The sequence below is a fragment of the Meleagris gallopavo genome, chromosome 7, assembly GCF_905368555.1.
Source record: "Meleagris gallopavo chromosome 7, MGAL_WU_HG_1.1, whole genome shotgun sequence".
Classification (NCBI taxonomy): domain Eukaryota; kingdom Metazoa; phylum Chordata; class Aves; order Galliformes; family Phasianidae; genus Meleagris; species Meleagris gallopavo.
In genome coordinates this window covers 6,113,776-6,133,942 of record NC_139410.1, presented here as the reverse complement: position 1 = coordinate 6,133,942, position 20,167 = coordinate 6,113,776, and the positions used below count along the sequence as shown (strand labels likewise).

General features: G+C 45.5%; 1 protein-coding gene across 4 annotated transcripts in view; it reads left to right on the top strand.

Moving 5' to 3' along the window:
- FN1 (fibronectin 1) overlaps positions 1-18,048 on the top strand; it is a 49,981-nt gene extending 31,933 nt beyond the window's left edge. For 2 of the 4 annotated variants that reach the window (XM_085228657.1, XM_085228653.1), the window contains 20 exons: positions 260-349; positions 740-1,009; positions 1,188-1,304; positions 1,702-1,866; positions 2,531-2,686; positions 3,460-3,573; positions 5,063-5,332; positions 6,864-7,051; positions 8,102-8,189; positions 8,367-8,546; positions 9,084-9,173; positions 9,381-9,560; positions 10,364-10,453; positions 11,277-11,743; positions 12,288-12,426; positions 13,844-14,008; positions 14,612-14,737; positions 15,285-15,391; positions 15,632-15,742; positions 16,124-16,980. In XM_085228657.1, coding sequence (XP_085084783.1) covers positions 260-349; positions 740-1,009; positions 1,188-1,304; positions 1,702-1,866; positions 2,531-2,686; positions 3,460-3,573; positions 5,063-5,332; positions 6,864-7,051; positions 8,102-8,189; positions 8,367-8,546; positions 9,084-9,173; positions 9,381-9,560; positions 10,364-10,453; positions 11,277-11,743; positions 12,288-12,426; positions 13,844-14,008; positions 14,612-14,737; positions 15,285-15,391; positions 15,632-15,742; positions 16,124-16,198 — 3,188 coding nt within the window. In that variant the 3' untranslated portion in view covers positions 16,199-16,980. Of the gene's footprint in view, positions 1-259; positions 350-739; positions 1,010-1,187; positions 1,305-1,701; positions 1,867-2,530; positions 2,687-3,459; positions 3,574-5,062; positions 5,333-6,863; positions 7,052-8,101; positions 8,190-8,366; positions 8,547-9,083; positions 9,174-9,380; positions 9,561-10,363; positions 10,454-11,276; positions 11,744-12,287; positions 12,427-13,843; positions 14,009-14,611; positions 14,738-15,284; positions 15,392-15,631; positions 15,743-16,123; positions 16,981-17,023 lie in introns of those variants that run through there. The other 2 variants (XM_085228654.1, XM_085228655.1) reach the window with 2 other exon arrangements.
- Positions 18,049-20,167: the final 2,119 nt, after the last annotated feature.

Sequence of the window (20,167 nt, the reverse complement as noted above, 5' to 3'; positions counted from 1 at the left end):
TGTGACTAAATAGCTAGAAAGGACCCCAATGAAAACCCATTGCTTCAAGTCAGTCCCCACAAAAAGATGACAACATTTCTAGTAACTGTAATGCCACAAAAAAAGCTGATTTAAGTATATCCTGGAGGCTCAGATCTTCCACCAGGTAAAACTTGAATACCTCCCTTAAGAAACACTGTTTAAAATTGCACCAGTTTGTTAAGTGACTTCTACTATTAGTAAAGAAGTTTGTCTAAATCCCTTTACTTAACTTCCACAGATCTGCTTCCTGGTACTGAGTATCTGGTGAGAGTCTACAGTGTTTCTGAGCAACATGAGAGTGCACCGTTGTCTGGAATCCAGAAAACAGGTACTAACAAAACCTGAGATAAACGTGTAATTAGTGTTGTCCATCAAGTGTCCATTCACTTTATCTTGCTGCTCTTGTCTATGCTCATCTTATTAACAAATCATCAGCTATATATTAAAGAGCAATGCAGATCTATATCCTGGGAAAAATTAGGAAATCTAACATCCAGTGTCTGAGAGCCAGATCTGCTGGTCATAAATAAAGCTTTATAGGCCCTGGTGTGAACGTACCAATCATGTGTGGATGACAGTGAGCTTAGGCAGAGCTTATTGCATCAGTCACTGAGTCTCTCTTGTTTTCTAAGCGTAACAGAACTTACTGGTCATGTGTGTTGCCTGTGTAAGAGCAAATACTAAGACATCTCTCGACACATCTCTTTGAAACACCTAGGGCTCGATTCCCCCACTGGCCTTGACTTCTCAGATATAACCGCTAACTCCTTCACCGTCCACTGGATCGCTCCTCGTGCCACCATTACGGGCTATAAGATTCGGCATCACCCAGAACACGGCGTTGGCAGACCCAAGGAAGACCGTGTACCTCCATCACGGAACTCCATCACCCTCACCAACTTGCTCCCAGGGACAGAGTATGTGGTCAGCATCATTGCCATCAACGGCAGGGAGGAGAGCGTGCCCTTGGTTGGCCAGCAAACAACCGGTAAGCCTTGAAGGATGGGTCAGCTGACTAAAAGTTATCACGAGGATTCTGGTGTCCTCTAATGGATTATAAACCAGATCTTCTCTGCCACCTGGTGAAACTGTGATCATTAGTAAAGGCTCTGTAGTAGTGAGGTAGAGCATTATCTGTATCTAAACTCTCACCTCTGTTTTTCTAGTGTCGGATGTTCCAAGGGACCTGGAAGTCAACCCCACCAGCCCAACCAGCCTCGAGATCTCCTGGGATGCTCCTGCAGTGACAGTCAGATACTACCGGATCACTTATGGTGAAACAGGTGAGGGCAGGTGGCCGTGGCAGTTGCAGACCAGCAGCTGTAGTTTGAGGCCATTGGAAAGCTACAACAAATGGCAAAGGCAAGTTCGACTACAGCAGACAAAAAATTCCATTCTTATCTCTGAGATCCTTTCATCATGTCTAGAGAATATTGTCAAATATAAGGTTTATTTTTACAGGGTAGTAAATGACCTTTATCTTCCTCTTTAAAAAAAAATCTTAGATGGTGCTCTATGCATATTTCATGTTTTTTCCTTGAGTTGGACTGAAAAAAAAAAATTGACCCCAAAATCAGCAATATCCTCTCTTCCCCTGGATGCATATACAATAGTCCTGTATTTTTGTATATTTGAAGAGATCCAAAGATTGCACTTCTCTTTCCACCCCATCTTCTTCAGGTGGAAGTAGCCCTGTGCAGGAGTTTACAGTGCCTGGCACCATGTCTCGTGCTACCATCACTGGCCTCAAACCTGGCGTGGACTACACCATCACTGTGTATGCTGTAACTGGTCGTGGAGACAGTCCTGCCAGCAGCAAGCCAGTTACTGTCACCTACAAAACAGGTGAGATCTCTTTATACAACAAAAAAGCACACACCAAAAAACCCTACAACTTTAATACAGCTAACCCCCATAAAATTGCATTAATAAACCCCGATTTCTTTTCAAAGTCACGGGCTGTGTTCTAAGCTCGTCATTTTCAGCAGAGCTGCATGTTGTGGTGGCCCAGCATGATAATGACATGATGCAGAAGGGCACCGTGGACTTGAACTTTTGGAGGAGGGAGACCAAATCGAGTCCAGATGGGAATGCAAGCAGTATGTAACTGCTCGCTGTGGAGTTGGGCTCTCATATCAAGAGTGCCTGTTGGCTCAGCTCTGGTGCTTCTGGTGCCCTGTGATCCCAGTAAGCCCTGGATTTCTTACTCCAGAACTCTCTCCTCACTCTTGATGTGGACCTAGCCTACTGCTGCTGCTAGATAAAGGCATCTAGTAAGCTTTGAAACGACAGAAAAGCTCAAGTAACCTTCATATGAGTTCACTCACCACCCACACAGCATGGATAAAACCTTTTTGCTCTGTGCTGGCATGAGGGATAAATAAGTAGCTGTTTGTGTTTTCTGCTTTAAGAAACACAGCCTAGAAAAGGAAAAGCAGAACACAATTCAGCTAGGAACTAACCATCGATGGAGGGTTTCTTTTATTCAAAACCTGTTTTTCTTGCCCAGAGATAGACACACCATCCCAGATGCAAGTTACTGATGTCCAGGACAACAGCATCAGCATCAGATGGCTCCCTTCATCATCACCAGTCACAGGGTATCGGGTGACAGCTGTCCCCAAGAAAGGCCATGGACCCACAAAAACCAAGAATGTTCCTCCAGGTAAGAGTACACAAAATCTCTTTCAACACATCTATAAGGAACACAAGACTTGGGGACTACTATCAGGCACTGGACAAACTCTAAACCAGACTTAGCCTGCTTGAACCTTTGTTGCTTTCCTGCTGGCTTCAATTGAGTCTCATAAAGGGGAAGCTAGGATACATTTTTGCCCTGAAAACTTTACTCTTCTGTGATGCTGCTCTGCTGCAAAGGTTTGTTCTTGGCAACCTCTGTATCCCTGAGAAGCACCTAAATTTCAAGGGAGTGCTACTGAATTTTCTAGCATCCAGCAAAACATCATCCAAAGTTGTGCTCAGGGTCATATTATGGGGCCCTTACTTACAGTGTGTGACTGAGTCCATGCTTCAGGCTTGACCTCATGTAAAGAGATCTAGGCAGCTCTCAGGTTGCTCTCAGGAAAACAGGCAGTGGGTTTGATGGGATTGGCAGAGATTAGCTCTCACGGATGCTCGTGATGCGTTTGGTCAGTCCTACCTCAGAAAACAGTGAAAACAGCTCTGCTCTTGATTTTTCTACAGAGTTATCTTTTAGCTATGAGGCCTTTGCGCAGGAGCAAATTGCGGGTGCCTTGTCCTGAACTGCTGGAGATCCGTACTGCGGGAAGTTAAACCTGATGTATCAAACTTACCTCATTTTAGTGACGTTCAATCATGAAATGGCCAATACAGACTCTTCATTCGCAAGCGCTTAGAGGGAAATGCTCTGGAGCTTTGTGTGGGTGCAAAAGTTCTAACACTGTTCTTTCCTGCCAGATCAAACACAAGTCACTATTGAAGGCCTGCAGCCCACAGTTGAGTATATGGTCAGTGTCTACGCTCAGAATCAGAACGGAGAGAGCCTCCCCTTGGTCGAGACAGCTGTCACCAGTATGTATTTCACTTGGGGGTAACACAACAAATGTGACTTTTTGATGTCTGAATTCACTGAGCGGTGTCATGTCCCCAATGAAACCAAGTGACAGGTCCCCAGTTCCCAGGAGGATGCAAGGTGGCCTGTCCTGTGTTAAGTACCACGCATCTAATAGCAGATGCTGGCAGAAATGCAGTCGTCCTCCCCATCCCCACAAAATGCTGTGCTTCTGAGTTTCTTTCTCTAAAGCTGCAGTCTTTTTGGGCTTTGTTTGCCTTCAGCCAATCAGTGGGAAAAATGTGCAAAGATTTCTTGCATTGAGCTAGGTGGCAAAAGTGATTGCTGTTAAGGGACTGGGCTGGGTTTGGAAGCATTTGTCTCCAATCCCTATGCCTCTGGGGTAGGGATTTCCACGTCCGCTATTCCTGTGCTCAGGCTTGTGTTCAAAACCACAGCTCAACCCCAAATAGTTGCAGAGCTGTCCTAAAGACAGCAGACATTCTCTGAAACTTGTCAGAGGTGGGAAAAGAGCTCACATCAATTTCAAGCTCAAAAGTTCCTGGAAAACACATCATCTTTGCCAACTAGACAATACAGAAAATTTAGAACTAACGTGACATAGTAAATGAAAAAACTGGAATCTTGTAGGAAAGCGTAATTTAGGTCTGATGTATATAAAAAAAAAAATTTCCAGATCCTCCCGTTATGTGTAACGAATGGTTATGACTCCGCAGTAGACTTCTGTGGAGCATGGCTCTCTTACTTTGCAGTCTAGCACTGAGCTGTGATTTTTTTTAGTAGGAAAATCCAATGAACTGGTCTTGCTGGGAAGCGTGAATATCACGCAGTTGCACCTGTGGACATTCCCTGTGCACACAATGCAAAGCTGAGAAGTTTGCTTTTTTGTTCTTAATTGATTTTAAAATATAATTTACTGGGTAATTCGCTTTCTTGATTGTGTTAATTAGATATTAATTTATGAAAGAAAAGAGTGGGACTGATTCTCCTCGGTCTGGTGCTTTGCACAGCAGCTTAAAATAGTGAAAGGCAAATGCAGCATGAATCCCAGCTTTCCAAGCTGGGTTGATTGTCTGCCTGCCTCGAGCACGAGGTATTGCTTGCTGGCTCTGGTAGAAACAGGTCTAATGGCCATACATTTTTTTTTCTCTTGATCACTTTCAGCTAGCTGAATTTTGCTGGAGTTGTCTAAAAGGGAGTAGATCCAGGTACAGAATGTCTCCTGCCTGCTTTGAAGGTGGAGATGCAAGTTCTTGTGGGTTCAACAAGGCTGAGACTGCCATCCTGCTGTCTGGCACTAGCAAACTGTCAGCCTTGCTCTGCACAGCTGTAAGCACATATGCAAGGTGCAGCACAGAGGAGAATCAAGTGCCCTCTGCCCTGTGCAAAACCAGAAACTGCTTTGCATGTAATAGAGATGCTTTTTATTTTCCTCACCCACGACCTGCTTTTTATCACTTAACCTCTTACCATTAATTTGCCTAACAGACATTGACCGCCCTAAAGGACTAACATTCACTGAGGTGGATGTTGATTCCATCAAAATTGCTTGGGAAAGCCCGCAGGGGCAAGTCACCAGGTACAGGGTGACCTACTCAAGCCCTGAGGATGGAATCCATGAGCTATTGCCGGCCCCAGGTGGCGAAGAAGACACTGCTGAGCTGCATGGCCTCAGGCCAGGTTCTGAGTACACTATCAATATCGTTGCCATATACGATGACATGGAGAGCCTGCCCCTCACTGGGACCCAGTCCACAGGTACACCTTTAACTACACTGCCCAGCGGGCCACGGCAGCAGCAGCTTCTGTCCTGCTGGGTAAAGCAGCTGGTGCTCTGCACTGGGGAAGCAGCCGACGGGATGTGATTGCCCCAGAGAGGCGGCTTGGTTGGTGCTGGAGAGCTGGCTGCCTGCACGGTCAGCCTGTGTGTGCCCTAGGGAAGGCAGAGAGGCTCCTCCACTCCAAGGTCTCACAGAGCCTCCGGGTCATTCATTGGCACTGCCCTAAAGCCCACGGCACACATGGATGCCCACGCCATGCAGCCACATCACCTCTGCAAGAAAAGGGCTTGCATTCCCTTATATGCCAGTCTGGTTTATCTCTATGTAGAATACATTCTAAAAAGGAAAAGGAAACTATTTCTTGAGATAAAGTGACATCCAGTGATAAGGAATTCATTTTAAAGCTGGCAGCACTGCCTGACATGGTAGCACCTTTGTAATAAAGGTGTCCCATTCATTTGTGGGTGAAAAGTTGGCACAAATAATTTCAGAGGTGTAATGAAGACAGTGTTACCTAGTGTACAAATTGCTGTACTAAACTGATGGAAAGTGCTGTAAGGATTGAAACAGCTGGCTGACTACCTGCCAAAAATGCAAATAGGGTCATTTTTAAAGCCCACTCTGTGGTTTAAGTTTTGTGGGCTGTTCAGAAGCATATATAAAGTCATTAAAGACTTTCCATTGGCTCTTATGGCCTTGAGATTGAGGTCTGTTTCAGCAAAGCAGCAAGGGAGAATCATCTTTTATTTCCAGTCCATAAAACTAGGAAAAACTTCACAGCAACATGCTAATAGCAGGCACTATTGTAAGGTCTATTTTTACCTGTTTACAGCCTGAGGATTACAAACAGTAAGGCAAGAAAATGTTTCATTGGATGCTGCTTGTATTATGCGAGCATTTGTTTTTAAAGGTAACAGATACATTAGCTCACAAACTGCCTCTGACGTGATGAGCCTTATGGCCACCACAGCTCTGCTTTTCCATTGCCTTGCTCTCTGTGTAGTAATTTACACTTGTGTAAGTGGCTGTGAAATGCTTCCCCTCTGCATTTGGCAGTATATTTTGTCCTCTTTGCAACCCCTGAGCCTGCTTCCTACCTACTTGTGAAAATCATCAGTCACATTGTAGAAATGGACAAAGATGGGCAAGTGAAGCAGGACTAAACCATTAGCTGTGTGATGAAAAGCAGAGACGGGCAGAAGAATGAAAACAAATGGGCCTACTACAGATGTAAGCACCTCCAAAAGTGTTCACCTTATATCACAGCCCATGCTGTTGCTCACCTAACTTCAGGGTTGAAGCAATGAGATCTCCTTATTTTTCCAGAAAAGAAACCGACACACCTAACCCCTTCCACAGTGCTCTGTGCCTGTGCTTGCAAAAGGCACGCTGCTTTCCCACTGGTGTATTTCAGGCCTAAAACAGCCTTGTGGTCAGGAGAGAATACTGTTTTGTCTGAGGCTCCCACCTTCTTCAAGCTAACCATGTGCCAATCCTGATTTCTGCAGCAATTCCACCTCCAACCAACCTCAAGTTCACTCAGGTAACTCCTACCAGTCTTACCGTCAACTGGAACGCGCCCAACGTTCGTCTCACTGGCTACAGGGTCAGAGTGAACCCCAAAGAGAAGACCGGTCCGATGAAAGAGATCAACCTTTCTCCAGACAGCACATCTGCTGTCGTGTCAGGATTAATGGTAACTCTTTTCTTTGCGTGATGCAGACTGTGTTGTAGGAAGGAAACGTTAGAAGCCGAAGCGACTTAAAATTCCTGGGTTCCTCATTAAAGCTCCTAAGGGTCTGACTCTGTTTGAAGTCTGACCAGCCATCAGCTATAACTAGTCGTTAGCATAGTTCTTAAAATGCAAGGAATTGGCCCGCTGGATCTGCATTCTTTCTCCTGCCTCATTTTGCACAGAGGGTGGATGCTTTAATCAAATGCAAATAATCAGGTTCGCAATCAAACAGTGACCCAATAAGATGCCTTTACTCATCTTTCACAAAAGCAGTCAAATAAAAGTGACCTAGTGCAGTGATTTTTCAAGCTGTGATATGAGAACTCTAGCAGTTCTGTCTATTTCTAAGACATCTGCAAAATGTAAGTAAGAAATGAGAGTCTTTTATGGGTATGCTTAAATTTGCTATATAGCCATCTTCTCCACGGGAAATATTTCAGTAGTTTGTGTACTGGAAAGAGCTTGAAAATCACTGCTTCTGTGGTTCCTGCCATTTTTAAAAGCTACTCGTCTGTTTTCAGGGAGTTTTATGAATCATTTTGAAAAGTGAGCCTTGAAATACATCCTAATCTAAGTGGTCTCCTATCAGGTGCAGCTGAGGACTAAAGACCATGCTTAAAGCTATAACTTCCACCGTTCTACTTTCTTTACAGCAAGAGAGTTATCATAGCAAATGGCATCCATTAACCCCAGGAAAATGAGGATATGAATTCTCTTTTCCTGAAGAGGGAGTTTTGAAGCCCAGAGATCCCAAAGTGGGGGATGACAAACTTCTTCTAGGACTTTCTCAGCTCCTGGCTGCATGTGCACACTGCTCGTACTCTCAGTAGCAATGTTAGCAGGATCCACATCTCTTATTACAGGTGGAAATCATTAGAATCATCCCACCAACCCTCACTGATTTATTTTAAGGCTTCATACTTTAATTGGTCACCAAGAAATGTGACTCCACAGAACAAAGACGTTTCCCAATGTCCTTGCCATAACGTGGTGTAATTGTGTCTCTTCCAGGTGGCAACCAAGTATGAAGTGAGTGTGTATGCCCTGAAGGACTCTCTGACAAGCCGACCTGCCCAGGGAGTGGTGACCACTCTTGAAAGTAAGTGGTGATCCTCCCCAAGTGATCATTTCATTTTGTGATGGGCAAAGAGGCAGAGATTTTTGACTGTCAGAAGCAGAGCTCTATGCTAAGCTCCAGCAAAAGCTTTCACAAATACTTTGTTGGTAAATTCACAATCCCCATGGTGCTGATGGTGACCCTTTCCTTCTGGTACAGATGTCAGTCCCCCTCGCAGAGCCCGTGTGACAGATGCCACAGAGACAACCATCACCATTACCTGGAGAACTAAGACTGAGACAATCACTGGTTTCCAAATTGATGCCATCCCAGCAGCAAGTGGCCAGAACCCCATCCAGAGGACCATCAGCCCCGATGTTAGAGCTTACACTATCACTGGTAAGTGAGATGCTTCAGCAGACAGGGACTTCCAGGGTTGTCAGTGAGCATGCTGACATTTTGTTCTTATTCTGTAGTAGAACTGCCTTGATAAGAATAATAAAGGGGGAAAAAAAAAAAAAAGATGAGAGAAAAAATATTTGGGTCACGGTGTCAGGTCTCCAAGAAGTTGTTGAAAGGAACTCTTGTGCCTGTTTTAGATGGCTTCCTCAGATGAATGTTACAACAATAAAATCATGAAATCCTAGAATGGCATGGATTGAAAAGGACCACAGTGCGCATCTCGTTCCAACCCCCTGCTATGTGCAGGGTCCAACCACCAGACCAGGCTGCCCAGAGCCACATGCAGCCTGGCCTTGAATGTATCCAGGGATGGGGCATCCACAATCTCCTTGGGCAACCTGTTCCAGTTTGGAGAACCCCCACCTTTACCAGTGTGGAGAACCTTCAGGACTAACCAGAGCAGCCCTTGGTGCATTGCAGTGTACTTCCTGTTTCTGCAAGAAAGGCTGACCCTTTTTTTCAACTCCATTCTAGGCTTGCAACCTGGCAATGACTACAAGATCTACCTTTACACCCTGAATGAGAATGCCCGCAGCTCTCCAGTAGTGATTGATGCCTCCACAGGTGATGATGCTGTCTGATTCTCTGCACATGCTAACACATAGCAATTGCCTCAAGTCAGGCAGAAGTTGTGTATATTTGACCTCATGTAACGCTGTGACTCATAGCGATGTTTCACTCCTGAGCATGTAAAAGACCTCAGAATATACAACTTGCATAAAGATGTTTGCCTTTTACTGCATCTGAGTCTTTTCCTTTGTTTCCACCTAGCCATCGATGCTCCTTCCAACCTGCGCTTCCTCACAACCACGAGCAACTCCCTCCTGGCTACCTGGCAACCTCCACGAGCCAAGATCACGGGCTACATCATCAGATATGAGAAACCTGGCTCACCTGCCAAGGAGCTTCAGCCTCGCCCTCGGCCTGGCACCACTGAGGCTACTATTACTGGTTTGTGTCTCGGCTTTCTTTGGGAGCTCCTCATTTTAAATGCTTAAGATTTGCCTTCCTTTTGTGACTGGGTGGGATCTAAGGTGCAACGAGAGGTAGGTATGTTTTGGATTAAGTGCTGAGGGGAGCAGATTGAGCAGAACTTGAATTTCTTCCCCATGTAGGTACAGGCAGATAGCTGGGAGCTGTTTGGCTCCATCCTCTGCAGGTGCAAATAGACCAGCTCATGCAACTGGGTGACCACAGTGAAGGACAGCATTACTGCATGAAAGAAACCAAGGAATTACTCCCTGCCCACAGCAGAAAGATCTTATCTTTGTTCCTGCATGGTTTTTGGGGGCAGTACAAAGAGTCCAGGCTCCTGTTCCTCAGAATAAATTGAAATGTGACCATGTCAGCTGGGACTGCAGACACAAAACTTGAGTGTTCAGAATGCATGACTGATGAGGTGCTGGAGCCTTGGGGTTTTTTTGCTTGCGTGGATAACAGCTGTGGCACCACGGAAAAGAAATGTCAGTGGATTGTTCAGATCTGATTAGAGAATGGTATTATATTTGTAGGACAGGTGTACTCTTACAAAACATTACCTTGCATTAGAAACTACAGAAAAAGAGCAAAAAATCGTAGTAAATATCCCAAGTTGGAAGAGACCAAGGATGGAGTGTAAGGATCAAGTCCAGCTCATGACTCCATGCAGGACTACCCAAAAATCAGACCATATGACTGCTCTTTTTCTTAACTGACCACTATCACATTTTATCATTAGGCCCTCAAACATAAGATTGTTTTTGTCTTTTCCCTAGGCTTAGAACCAGGAACTGAATACACCATCTACATCATTGCTGTGAAGAACAATCAAAAGAGCGAACCACTGGTTGGCAGGAAAAGGACAGGTAAAACAAAGCTGTGGATTGTTGAGTGCTAACAGGACATCAGACTCTTGGGGAATACCCTCTTAAGACTGAAATAATGATAGTTTGTAAAATATTCTGCTCACACCTTTCAGCCATTCTTTTTGAGTCAAAGAGGCTTTATAAGGAGGATTTTCTTCCTAGGGTGCGAGAGGTAGGATTCCTAAGTTACCTGAAAGACATTAAACTCTGTTTGAATGCTAAGAATGGGACCACATGCTTGATGTTGGATTCTTGCCTGGGTACCTGATTGACAATTAAGGTTAATGCTCATATTTCCTTCTAGTTTATCCTGCCATCAAAGGCAGAATCAGTTAACTGGTTGCCTGTCGCATTTCTCTTACTCCAACTCCTCCATCGTGTCAGATGGAGACCTGCAGCAAAGCAAAATACTAGCTGGACATCCAAATGTGATCTCAGGCCTAGTTTCTCACTGCATTTGAATGGTTATCTTAACATGATAACAACAGAATCTCTCTTTTAATTACATCTTCTCAATTTAATCATTGATAGCTTCCGTGGGATGCGGTGTTCAAAACTGTTGCTCAGCTGAATGAAAAATTCATACCAACACACTTCTTATCCTTATGTATGAAATAAATATATTTATATAACACATAAATATAGAGAGATAAATCAGTACATTCATAATAGTCAGAATGAGATCATAAAAAATGTTGCATCTTGGGACAATTGCTAATCTTTGCCTGGATCAGTGTACAGCATCAACTCTAGCTGTTGAATTTGTTTGAATTTGCTAATTTGCCACGCTTTGCTTTATGGCTTCTAACCTTTTTTTGGCTAGATGATCTGCCCACGCTGATTACTGGACCTCACCCCAACCAGCCTGACATCCTTGATGTACCTTCTGTTGATGAGGGGACCCCTTACCTCACAAACAATAGGTATGACAATGGAAACGGTATCCAACTTCCAGGCTCATCAGGGCACCCTCAGACAATAGGACACCAAGGTCAGCAAGTCTTCTTTGAGGAGCATGGCTACAGACGGCCTGTACCCACCACGGCAACTCCCCTTAGGCCTGGGTCGAGACGGCAGCCTCCAAATGTAGATGAAGCAATCGAAATCCCAGGGTACCAAGTGCCAATCATAGTTGAACCTTCTTACCCCCACTCCCGTGGGCCCAGGCGCAACGACACCACTGGCCAAGAAGCTCTTTCCCAGACAACCATCTCCTGGAGGCCTTTGCTGGAGAGCACTGAGTACATCATCTCATGCCAACCAGTCAGCCAGGACGAAGATACTTTGCAGGTAACTGAACTGTCTTCCCCTGGGTCTCTAGCTTTTTGCTGTAGTAAGGAGGTGGCAGTCTGAGTTGGCTCAGTCTTACTAATGTGTAGCAGAGAGCAGGAAGGATAAACGCCTCTCTTGTAATTCGCAGAGAAAAGTGAATTACAAGCTACAGGAGAAAAGTGCCAAAACAGAAAGCTTTTGAAAGGCTTAGTTAGCACCAACTTTTTGCCAGGGAAGGGAGTAGGCAGCGAGACAACTGGGAGTTTGCTCCAGAGTTACAAAGACATTAGTGCTGCTACTCCATGACAAAGATTTCCTTAGCCCATCTCAGTTCTTTGTTGGTTTGTCTCCCCCTGAATTGGCAATTACAATATATCCATTGTATCCACAGTCCATAGCAGTTAAGTTTAACTTGGTGTTTGAATATCTAAGGGGAACGAGCTGGCTGCATCCCAGCACAGAGCACAGAAGTCAATCTAGGCACAGTGTCTTCCCTGTGAATGGGTTGACACCTAAAGAATGATCTGTTCTTCGAGTGACGTGGCATTGCCTGTTCTTGCAGTTCAGGGTTCCTGGCACTTCCTCCAGCGCTACGCTCACTGGCCTCACCAGAGGGGCCACCTACAACATCATAGTGGAAGCCCTGAAGGATCACCGGAGACAGAAGGTGCTGGAAGAGGTGGTCACAGTTGGCAATACTGGTAAGCGAAAGTCTTACGGAGTTTAGGTGAAACTTTGCTGTACTTGCCTTGCTTTCTTTACTCCAGCTTGGGCGCCACATTGGTTTCCCTGAGAATAGTTCTAAAGGGAAGCTTGTGCAGACATGGAGAGTTTGTAGCAGGATAGTGGGACAAGTGATTTGCGAGTCTCATCGTTTTGGATAACAAGCTCACACTGATTGTGTGACTCAGAGCTGTTCTGATCTGTTGTCTTATCATGAAGAATGTGCTTTGAGGCTCTAGACCCTCCTCGAAGGCCTGTGGTGGAGAGAAGGCAAGAGATCTGGTGTTTGCTGCTGTCACAGGAAGCCAGGGATCATGCTGATGTTGCAGATTCCTGCTCATCAGGGAAGACTTGCTATCACAAGGACAAGGCATGCTTAAGGGAAGATGCTGGAAGATAACTGCCCTGTTATCTTCTAGTAGGTAACAGAACTGTCAACCCTAGCAAACGGCATTTCTGTGACGTGCATAGATGCAGAAGAGCCACTGCTTCTGTGCTGGTTATCCAGCAGCACCAGCAGACGGTCCTGAAGGTTTGGCAGTGGGGCGGACTGCCTGCAGAGATGCTGATTAAGCACAGACAGGCAGCACTTAGAAGCCTTGTGATCAACCACAAGTACGTGTGGGCAGAGGCAGCCCTTGCCACAGCTGGGAAGCCTGGAGCCCACACACACCCTGCAGGACCCAGGCTTTGCTTTTAGCCACATAGGGATCTGGTCAACAACTCTCCCTTCTTTGTTCTCATTCTGTGGGTACTTTAAGGTCAAAAAGAAGAGGGTAAGATGGGGCAAAAAAAGGAAATGAAGAATTAAGGACAGCCTTCAGTCTGTCACTGACTGAATCTTGCATCTGATCTTGACTCTTGTCTCTGTACCAATGGTTGTAAGACAACTTTATGATCAAGGCACGCATGTAGGTTGGAAATCTGTCTATCCAGTGGTGTGTGGCTGTAAGTATCTTTCCACCCTCCCACCCTGCCATGAACTACAGCCTGAAACACCTCCAGAAAGCAACCGTGCAGCCACCAACCTCCTGTCTCTTTCCCCCAGCCTCTTACAGCACATTTCTTATAAACAGACTAAGTCAGGTTGTGTTCTTCACCAGCCGACACAAATCTCATATGTGCTTGAAACTTGGCAAATCAAAATGAAAATAGCCTTTGCATCAGCTTTTTTTTTATCATTCCACAGCTCTGACACATGCAAATGGAAAATAAATCGCAGGGAGTCTGAACTGCTGACAGAGCCATCAAGTGCATGCCCATGGGGTAGTTCCATTACTAGCAGGATATTCAAAGGAAAAAAGAAAAACACGTATTCATTCAGTGAAAATCATTCTGCCTTTCAGTGGCTCCAATTGCTGTGTGTGATGCCTGTTTCTTCTCTTTTCGTTCCAGTGTCTGAAGGACTAAACCAGCCGACTGACGACACCTGCTATGATACTTACACTGGCTCCTTCTATTCCATTGGCGAGGAGTGGGAGCGATTATCTGAAACAGGCTTTAAACTCTGGTGCCAGTGCTTAGGCTTTGGCAGTGGTCACTTCAGATGCGATTCCTCTAGTGAGTAGCTTGCTTTTCACCCCCATCCCATGACAACTAGAGCACTAATGGCATGTTTGACAGCACCCACCTGATCCAAACATGATGCAAACAGAACAAAAGCCTGATGGAGTGCTTCAACACTGTGCATATCAAATTCATTTAAACTGTGCTCTCACACTGCAGAGTAAGCTGGGCAAATAGGGCATTTCTGTGATGTTCATAGATGCAGAAGAGCGACTGTAGGAGTGATGTTTGTTTTATAGGAGTAATATTTATATTTAATCACCTGATACACGTGATTGAATTTCTGCTGTCTCTGTCATAGTTCTACTGGGTATTTGCTCAAAAAAAGCAACCCAAAGTGCATTTAAAACATTTTTATCTCCCTCTCTACCCTGTATCTGTTAAATCCCCTTTCATTTCTTCTCCTTTCCTACTACCTTCACCACCAATCTTCATCACATCCTACCTACAGTAGAACATCTCCCCCTTGAGACTTAAATGAGCTGAAGAGATGTTCTCCTGCCCCTCCTGAGCTGACATCAAGCTGTTCTCCTCCCACTCTGTCACTGCACCTGTGGGATAATACCTGCCTCTGTTGTTCCCTCTTGCCTTTTTCAGAGTGGTGCCATGATAATGGTGTGAACTACAAGATTGGGGAGAAGTGGGACCGACAGGGGGAGAATGGCCAGATGATGAGCTGCACCTGCCTTGGGAATGGAAAAGGAGAATTCAAGTGTGAACCCCGTAAGTCACTTCTTGATTTGAGAAGTTTTATCATCCATCTCAGAGCTCTTCCACTCACTTTTGGCACTGCCACGGTGGCTGCAGAGTATAAGTATGTCTGATTTGGGTTTTGGAGGTATTCCACCTGCATGGTGATTGACTGAATCTAATCTCACAGGATCTGAAAGCATAGGCCTCACAGTCCCATGCTTGAAAAAATAATTCTGTTTTGTTAGATGCTGTGCGTGCAGTAACCTGAACTGCCCTCAGCCCTGCCGCCATGCAAGAGGTCTGTCACCACACTAAGTGGTGTAGGTTACTCGCAGGATGTTTCTGCAGGGCTTGGCACCTTGAAGATCCTTTAGACAAGGCAGCATGCATTAACTTAATTGCTTTGGTCAGGCAAATACTCTCATGGTCTAGTTGACAGTGTCTGGAGAGCTATAGAAGTGATGGATTTTCCCTGTGCCATCCTGTGAGCCCCTGGTCAAACAAACAAGGGGAATGCACTGGCTGGAGGCTCCTGCTCTGATTGCCATGCAGCTGAGCTCTGCCTGTTTCTCCACAGATGAGACCACGTGCTACGACGATGGGAAAATGTACCAAGTTGGAGAGCAGTGGCAGAAGGAGTACTTTGGGGCTATCTGCTCCTGCACTTGTTACGGAGGACAGCAGGTAGGCAGGAGGGCCTTGGCACCCTGGGAATGAGGAAAGGAGAGGCTGCGCTGTGGTGCAGTCTTAGGAGTGTTGGGTTTGGAGTCTGGTGCTGGCTTAATGCCCAGGGCAAAACAGGCCTGTGTAAGAAAAAAAGTTGTCAATAAGGGTGGTTAAGGGACTTGGACTCGCTGGTGCCGTATGAATGCTGGCAGCTCCATCTGTATCGGTGTCACCTCACCACACATGCTCTCCCCATAGGGCTGGCGTTGTGACAACTGCCGCAGGCCCAGCGTGGAGGTGGCCCCCGAAGGCTCAGCTGGCCACACCTACCCCCAGTTCACACAGAGATACCACCAGGCCACGAACACTGTGAGTACACCTTCCTTATCACCTCCCTTCCTGCAGGTCTGGGCTGGGACGCTGGCAGAGGGGCTCTGGGCAGGGTGTGAGGGGTGAGAGTAGCACACAGCTTTGTGCCTGATCAAGAGCCGTGGCACAGCCTTGATCAGTAAAGCACCACTCTGTGCAGTGCAGGACGCACGCTTCAGCTCACACTTTCACACTGGTGGGACTCGCTCAGTGGCACTGGGAGGTGCCTGCATGCTCCGGCTAAGGCGTAGTGCACGTAGTGTTCCTAGTTGTCACCTAATGCTGCAAGCCAGCTTTGAGCTGGGAACACCTCCCAGCCCAAACCACAACAGTGTCTGCCCTGATGGGACAAGGCTAACTGCTTTCCTTCCCTCCCGACAGAACGTCAACTGCCCCATTGAGTGTTTCATGCCCCTAGATGTACAGGCAGACACACAACATCCACGGGGAAAGTAACATCCAGCAAGACTTCTTGCGGCAATGGCAACAGACAAACCAAAGCATAAATACCTATCTGCCACGATTACCATCCAAACTGGAGTGATGCTAGCAAAACTGCATCTTTGAGAATGGCCCTTTGCTCCGGAGCCATTTTCCCAGCTTAAGCTCAACTCACAGCTTCTCCAAGCGCCACTCTTGGAGTGTTTCAGACTTTTCTCACGATTGGTAGCAATGGTCTTGTTCTTGCTCAAAGTGTTGAATGCCAGTCAGTATTTACAAATTTAAAGAGGGTTAAAAAAAAAAAAAGGGAGGGTGGTGGGGGAAGATATTAAATCACAAACTGGTGGGGGATCAGAACGTCAAGGGGGAGAAAGAGTTAAAAGTGAAAGATTCCCATACTATGCAAACAACATTTGAGTCCAACATTCCCAACCTTTAGAGATAGGAAAGTCCACCAAACACTTCTGCTTTCACATAAGCGTGCAGCCAGCAGTAAGATAGGAACAGCAAATCACTGTGATATTTAAAATATGCACAGTCCTGATCTTTCTCCATGATCCTAGTATTTTTCTAGCTGTATCTTTGTATCTCATACTGTTATTTATCAGTTTTGTTCCCCTGCCCTTCAAGTGTTTTTATATGGGAATAAAATGGATTGAAGACACTTAGTAGGCAGTTGACAAAGAGGAATTTGGTGTAATTATGATCAGTGATTATTTTTATACTGTAAGTGCCAAAGCTTTACTACTGTGGAAAAGAAAAAAAACAACTCTTTTAATAAAAAGATTTACAAACCAGGCATGCAGTTGAAGCACTTCTCTTTGCTGCCATGGAATCTAGGAAGAAGACCAATATTCTGATCTGGAGTAACATTGCCTTGAAACAAGATGGAGCAAACATCTCAATGAAATGTAACGTATACTTTGAGAGAATACTTGTAGAGCAGCTTGTTAACTAAAGGCTTCCAGCTGCACCCCTGCCCCCTAGGGTGAGAGCCCTGCTCAATATGCATGCCATGCTGCAGGATGCAGCAGCCAGCTTTGTGGGAACAAGTGGAGGAGAGAGGAAAGCTGGGGGGAAAAGGACAGTACGTGCTGCTTTGGGTACGAAGAGAGGCAAAAGAAAGGGTCCTTGCTCCAGCCAGACACTTTCAAGACCTAAAATCAAAATAGCTGAAATCAAGTATGGTCTTAGTATTTGAGGTGCCAAAATGGATGAGGCCATCCACATCTGTGAAGTTCGTTCTTGGCCACCTAACTGCCCCTGGTACACTTCTTACCCTAGAGATGGGGAAAGACCACAACTCCCCGCTCTCTGCAATGGAGGATGACTTACCTGTGACAGTCTAAAGGGCTTCTTTTTGGGCTATCACATTGTTCTTTCAAATCTCAGCTATTCCACTGTGTTTGCAATGTGGTAAAGAGCAAAACTCCATACCAGTTTACATACCAGTGAGCATGCCCTCGGGCACTGCTGTAAAGAAAGTCATAGAAATCCTTTTGTTACCTCTGCAGCAAGCCTCAAAGCCAGACAGCACCTCGCTCTGTGCAAATCTCAAGTCTACCTATGCTTAAACCTTGGGGTGGGCTACATAAAACTCCTTTTGAAGCACTTTATTAAAAAAAAACAAAACAAAAACCAACAACCAAACATCTTGATCTTGATTACAATGAAGAAAATGAGCACTAAGTTGCTTTAGCTTTTGCTGCTATCCCTGCAAAAACTTTGTACAGCCATTGCAATGCAGAACATTAAAGGCTCTTGCCATGATTCCTCGGCCACGTTCCTCACTTGGCTCCAACAGTGCTGTATTGCTCAAGTCATGCATTTCTCTGGATTGAATAAAGCATAGCATGGAAACAGAATCTGGCTTCTTGACACGAGAAACACACATGGCAGTTGTTTTCACAGATTGCTATCTATAGAGCAACCAAAACGTTTGCAAATAGGAAGATGAATGCAGGAGAAATCAGTTCTATCCCTGTAGTCAGTTTTAAAGAGTTAAACGATTATCTAAAACACATGCAAAGTAGAAATGGCATGGACAGACGCAGAACACTTTTACGTTGAACCAGACTTCTTTCAATTTGCCTTTCTCAAGGGAGAGCTATGTATTTTGGACCAGAGATGAGTTGCCAAAATCCCTGCTCACTGTGCCATGAAGAAATGCATTCCAGAGGCACGCAGGAGCTGTAGCCCATTTGATCTCCTCATTGTAATGGCAAAACAGCACAAACAGAGGAAATATTGCAGGATAAAATGCTTTAAAAAAATGCATTTGCCAAACCCCTCTATAGAGGTATGTACTTTGAAAAACATGAGGGTTCACACTGCTAGTAGAATTTAACATTGGATAGCCACCAGCAGAGCACGAGACAGCAGAAACTCGTGAGATCCCAAACATCAGCCCTGCTTCCTTTATTCTCCAAAGGATCAGCCACAGGACAAACTGCAGATTTTGAAGGTTCTCATGCTTCAGCCAAGTCATAGTGCATCAAATGACTGGAGCACCCTGCACCTGCAAGGAGCGCCAGCAGGCAGGCTGAAGGGAAAGGTTGAGCCCCTGCTGCTCCCTCAGCTGAGAATGCTTCCTCCCTGCCCTCTGTTTGCTTCAACGCTTCGAGGAACTGTTCTGGCTGCCAGCACGGACCTGCCAAGGGCAAGATGCCATATGGCAGTGGTGTGAAGCAGAGCTGTCAGCAGCCTGCTCTTCTAACATCAAGTGCAGGGACCAGACCCATCTCCTGTGAGAACAGACGTGCTCTCTGCTGTGGGAAATGAATGCTAAGCAGAGCTGACTGGTTAGCCTAGAATTACTGTAGGTATTCATTCAACTAGCAGATGAAGACAGCTTGTAAGGAATACATCAGAAGGGGAGCTGGCTAGATGCTTATTATCAGCCTCAGTACTTTAGAAGATCAGGATAAAGAACAGGCTAATGGATTCTGAGGGACACTCGTGGCATGGTATGCACCGGCTGCAATCCAAACAGTGACAGAAAAGGCACATTAGAAGTGGAAGAGAAGTCTCAAACTCAACTTTTTAGAAGTATATAATAAAATATATATTTTATTATATTTTATATAATAAAAAACACAAGGACTCCAACCACTGCTATTCCACAGGAAGCAATGTTGTAGCAAGCAGTCACACTGGCTAGAGCTGGGGTTAGCACAGTCAGCAAGGGAGCTTTAGAACATTGAGTAATGCACTGTTTTCCTTCTGGGCTACTGTCTTAATCTGGTACTTTCAAGCTTCTCAGCTTTGCTCAGTTCTGGATAAGAGAGGCAGGACTGCAGCTCAAGGAAGTGTCACACACTTTGAAGGCATCTCAGTAAACTCCAAAGGGTTTTTCCTCTGCTAGCCTTCACATTCCAGCCAAGACTGGCGTGTTGCTGTGATAGTGTACAGAGAAGACAAGGTAAGGCAAGGTGAGGAAGGTGGCTAGGTGACAGCATGCACACACATACAGGTGTGCACGCGTGTGTAAATGCTTGACAAAGACAAAGGTGATCTTCCCCCATGCCAAAGGACAGCAACGAGAAGCCTTTGTCAAACAGTGCTTGTTCCTTGCATTGGAGCAGCACAACCTGAGAATAAAACCCCAGGTCCTGTGTCTGACCACCCCACAGGCAGCCCTTATTGTCACAGAGTCACCATCTCAAGTAAATCAAAATCCATGCCCACAGCCTTGGCAAAACAGCAGCAGAACCAGGAGCAGGACCTGACCTTCCACTTTCCCAGGTCCCTCTTACCTGTGTGCCCCTACATTGGCTTTAGCAAAGGGAACACATGTGGACATGCCCCCCCCGTACCACTGGAGATCAAAGCAACAACAGATTGGTTTATTGCAACACTGTGGGTTGTTCCTTGCCAAAACCGAACAGATTTTATAAAATGGAACCAAAATATCCCTTTGAAATGGTCACTGATTGCCAGCAAAAACGTGCCTGAACTGTTACTTCACTCATCTTAACTGTGCTC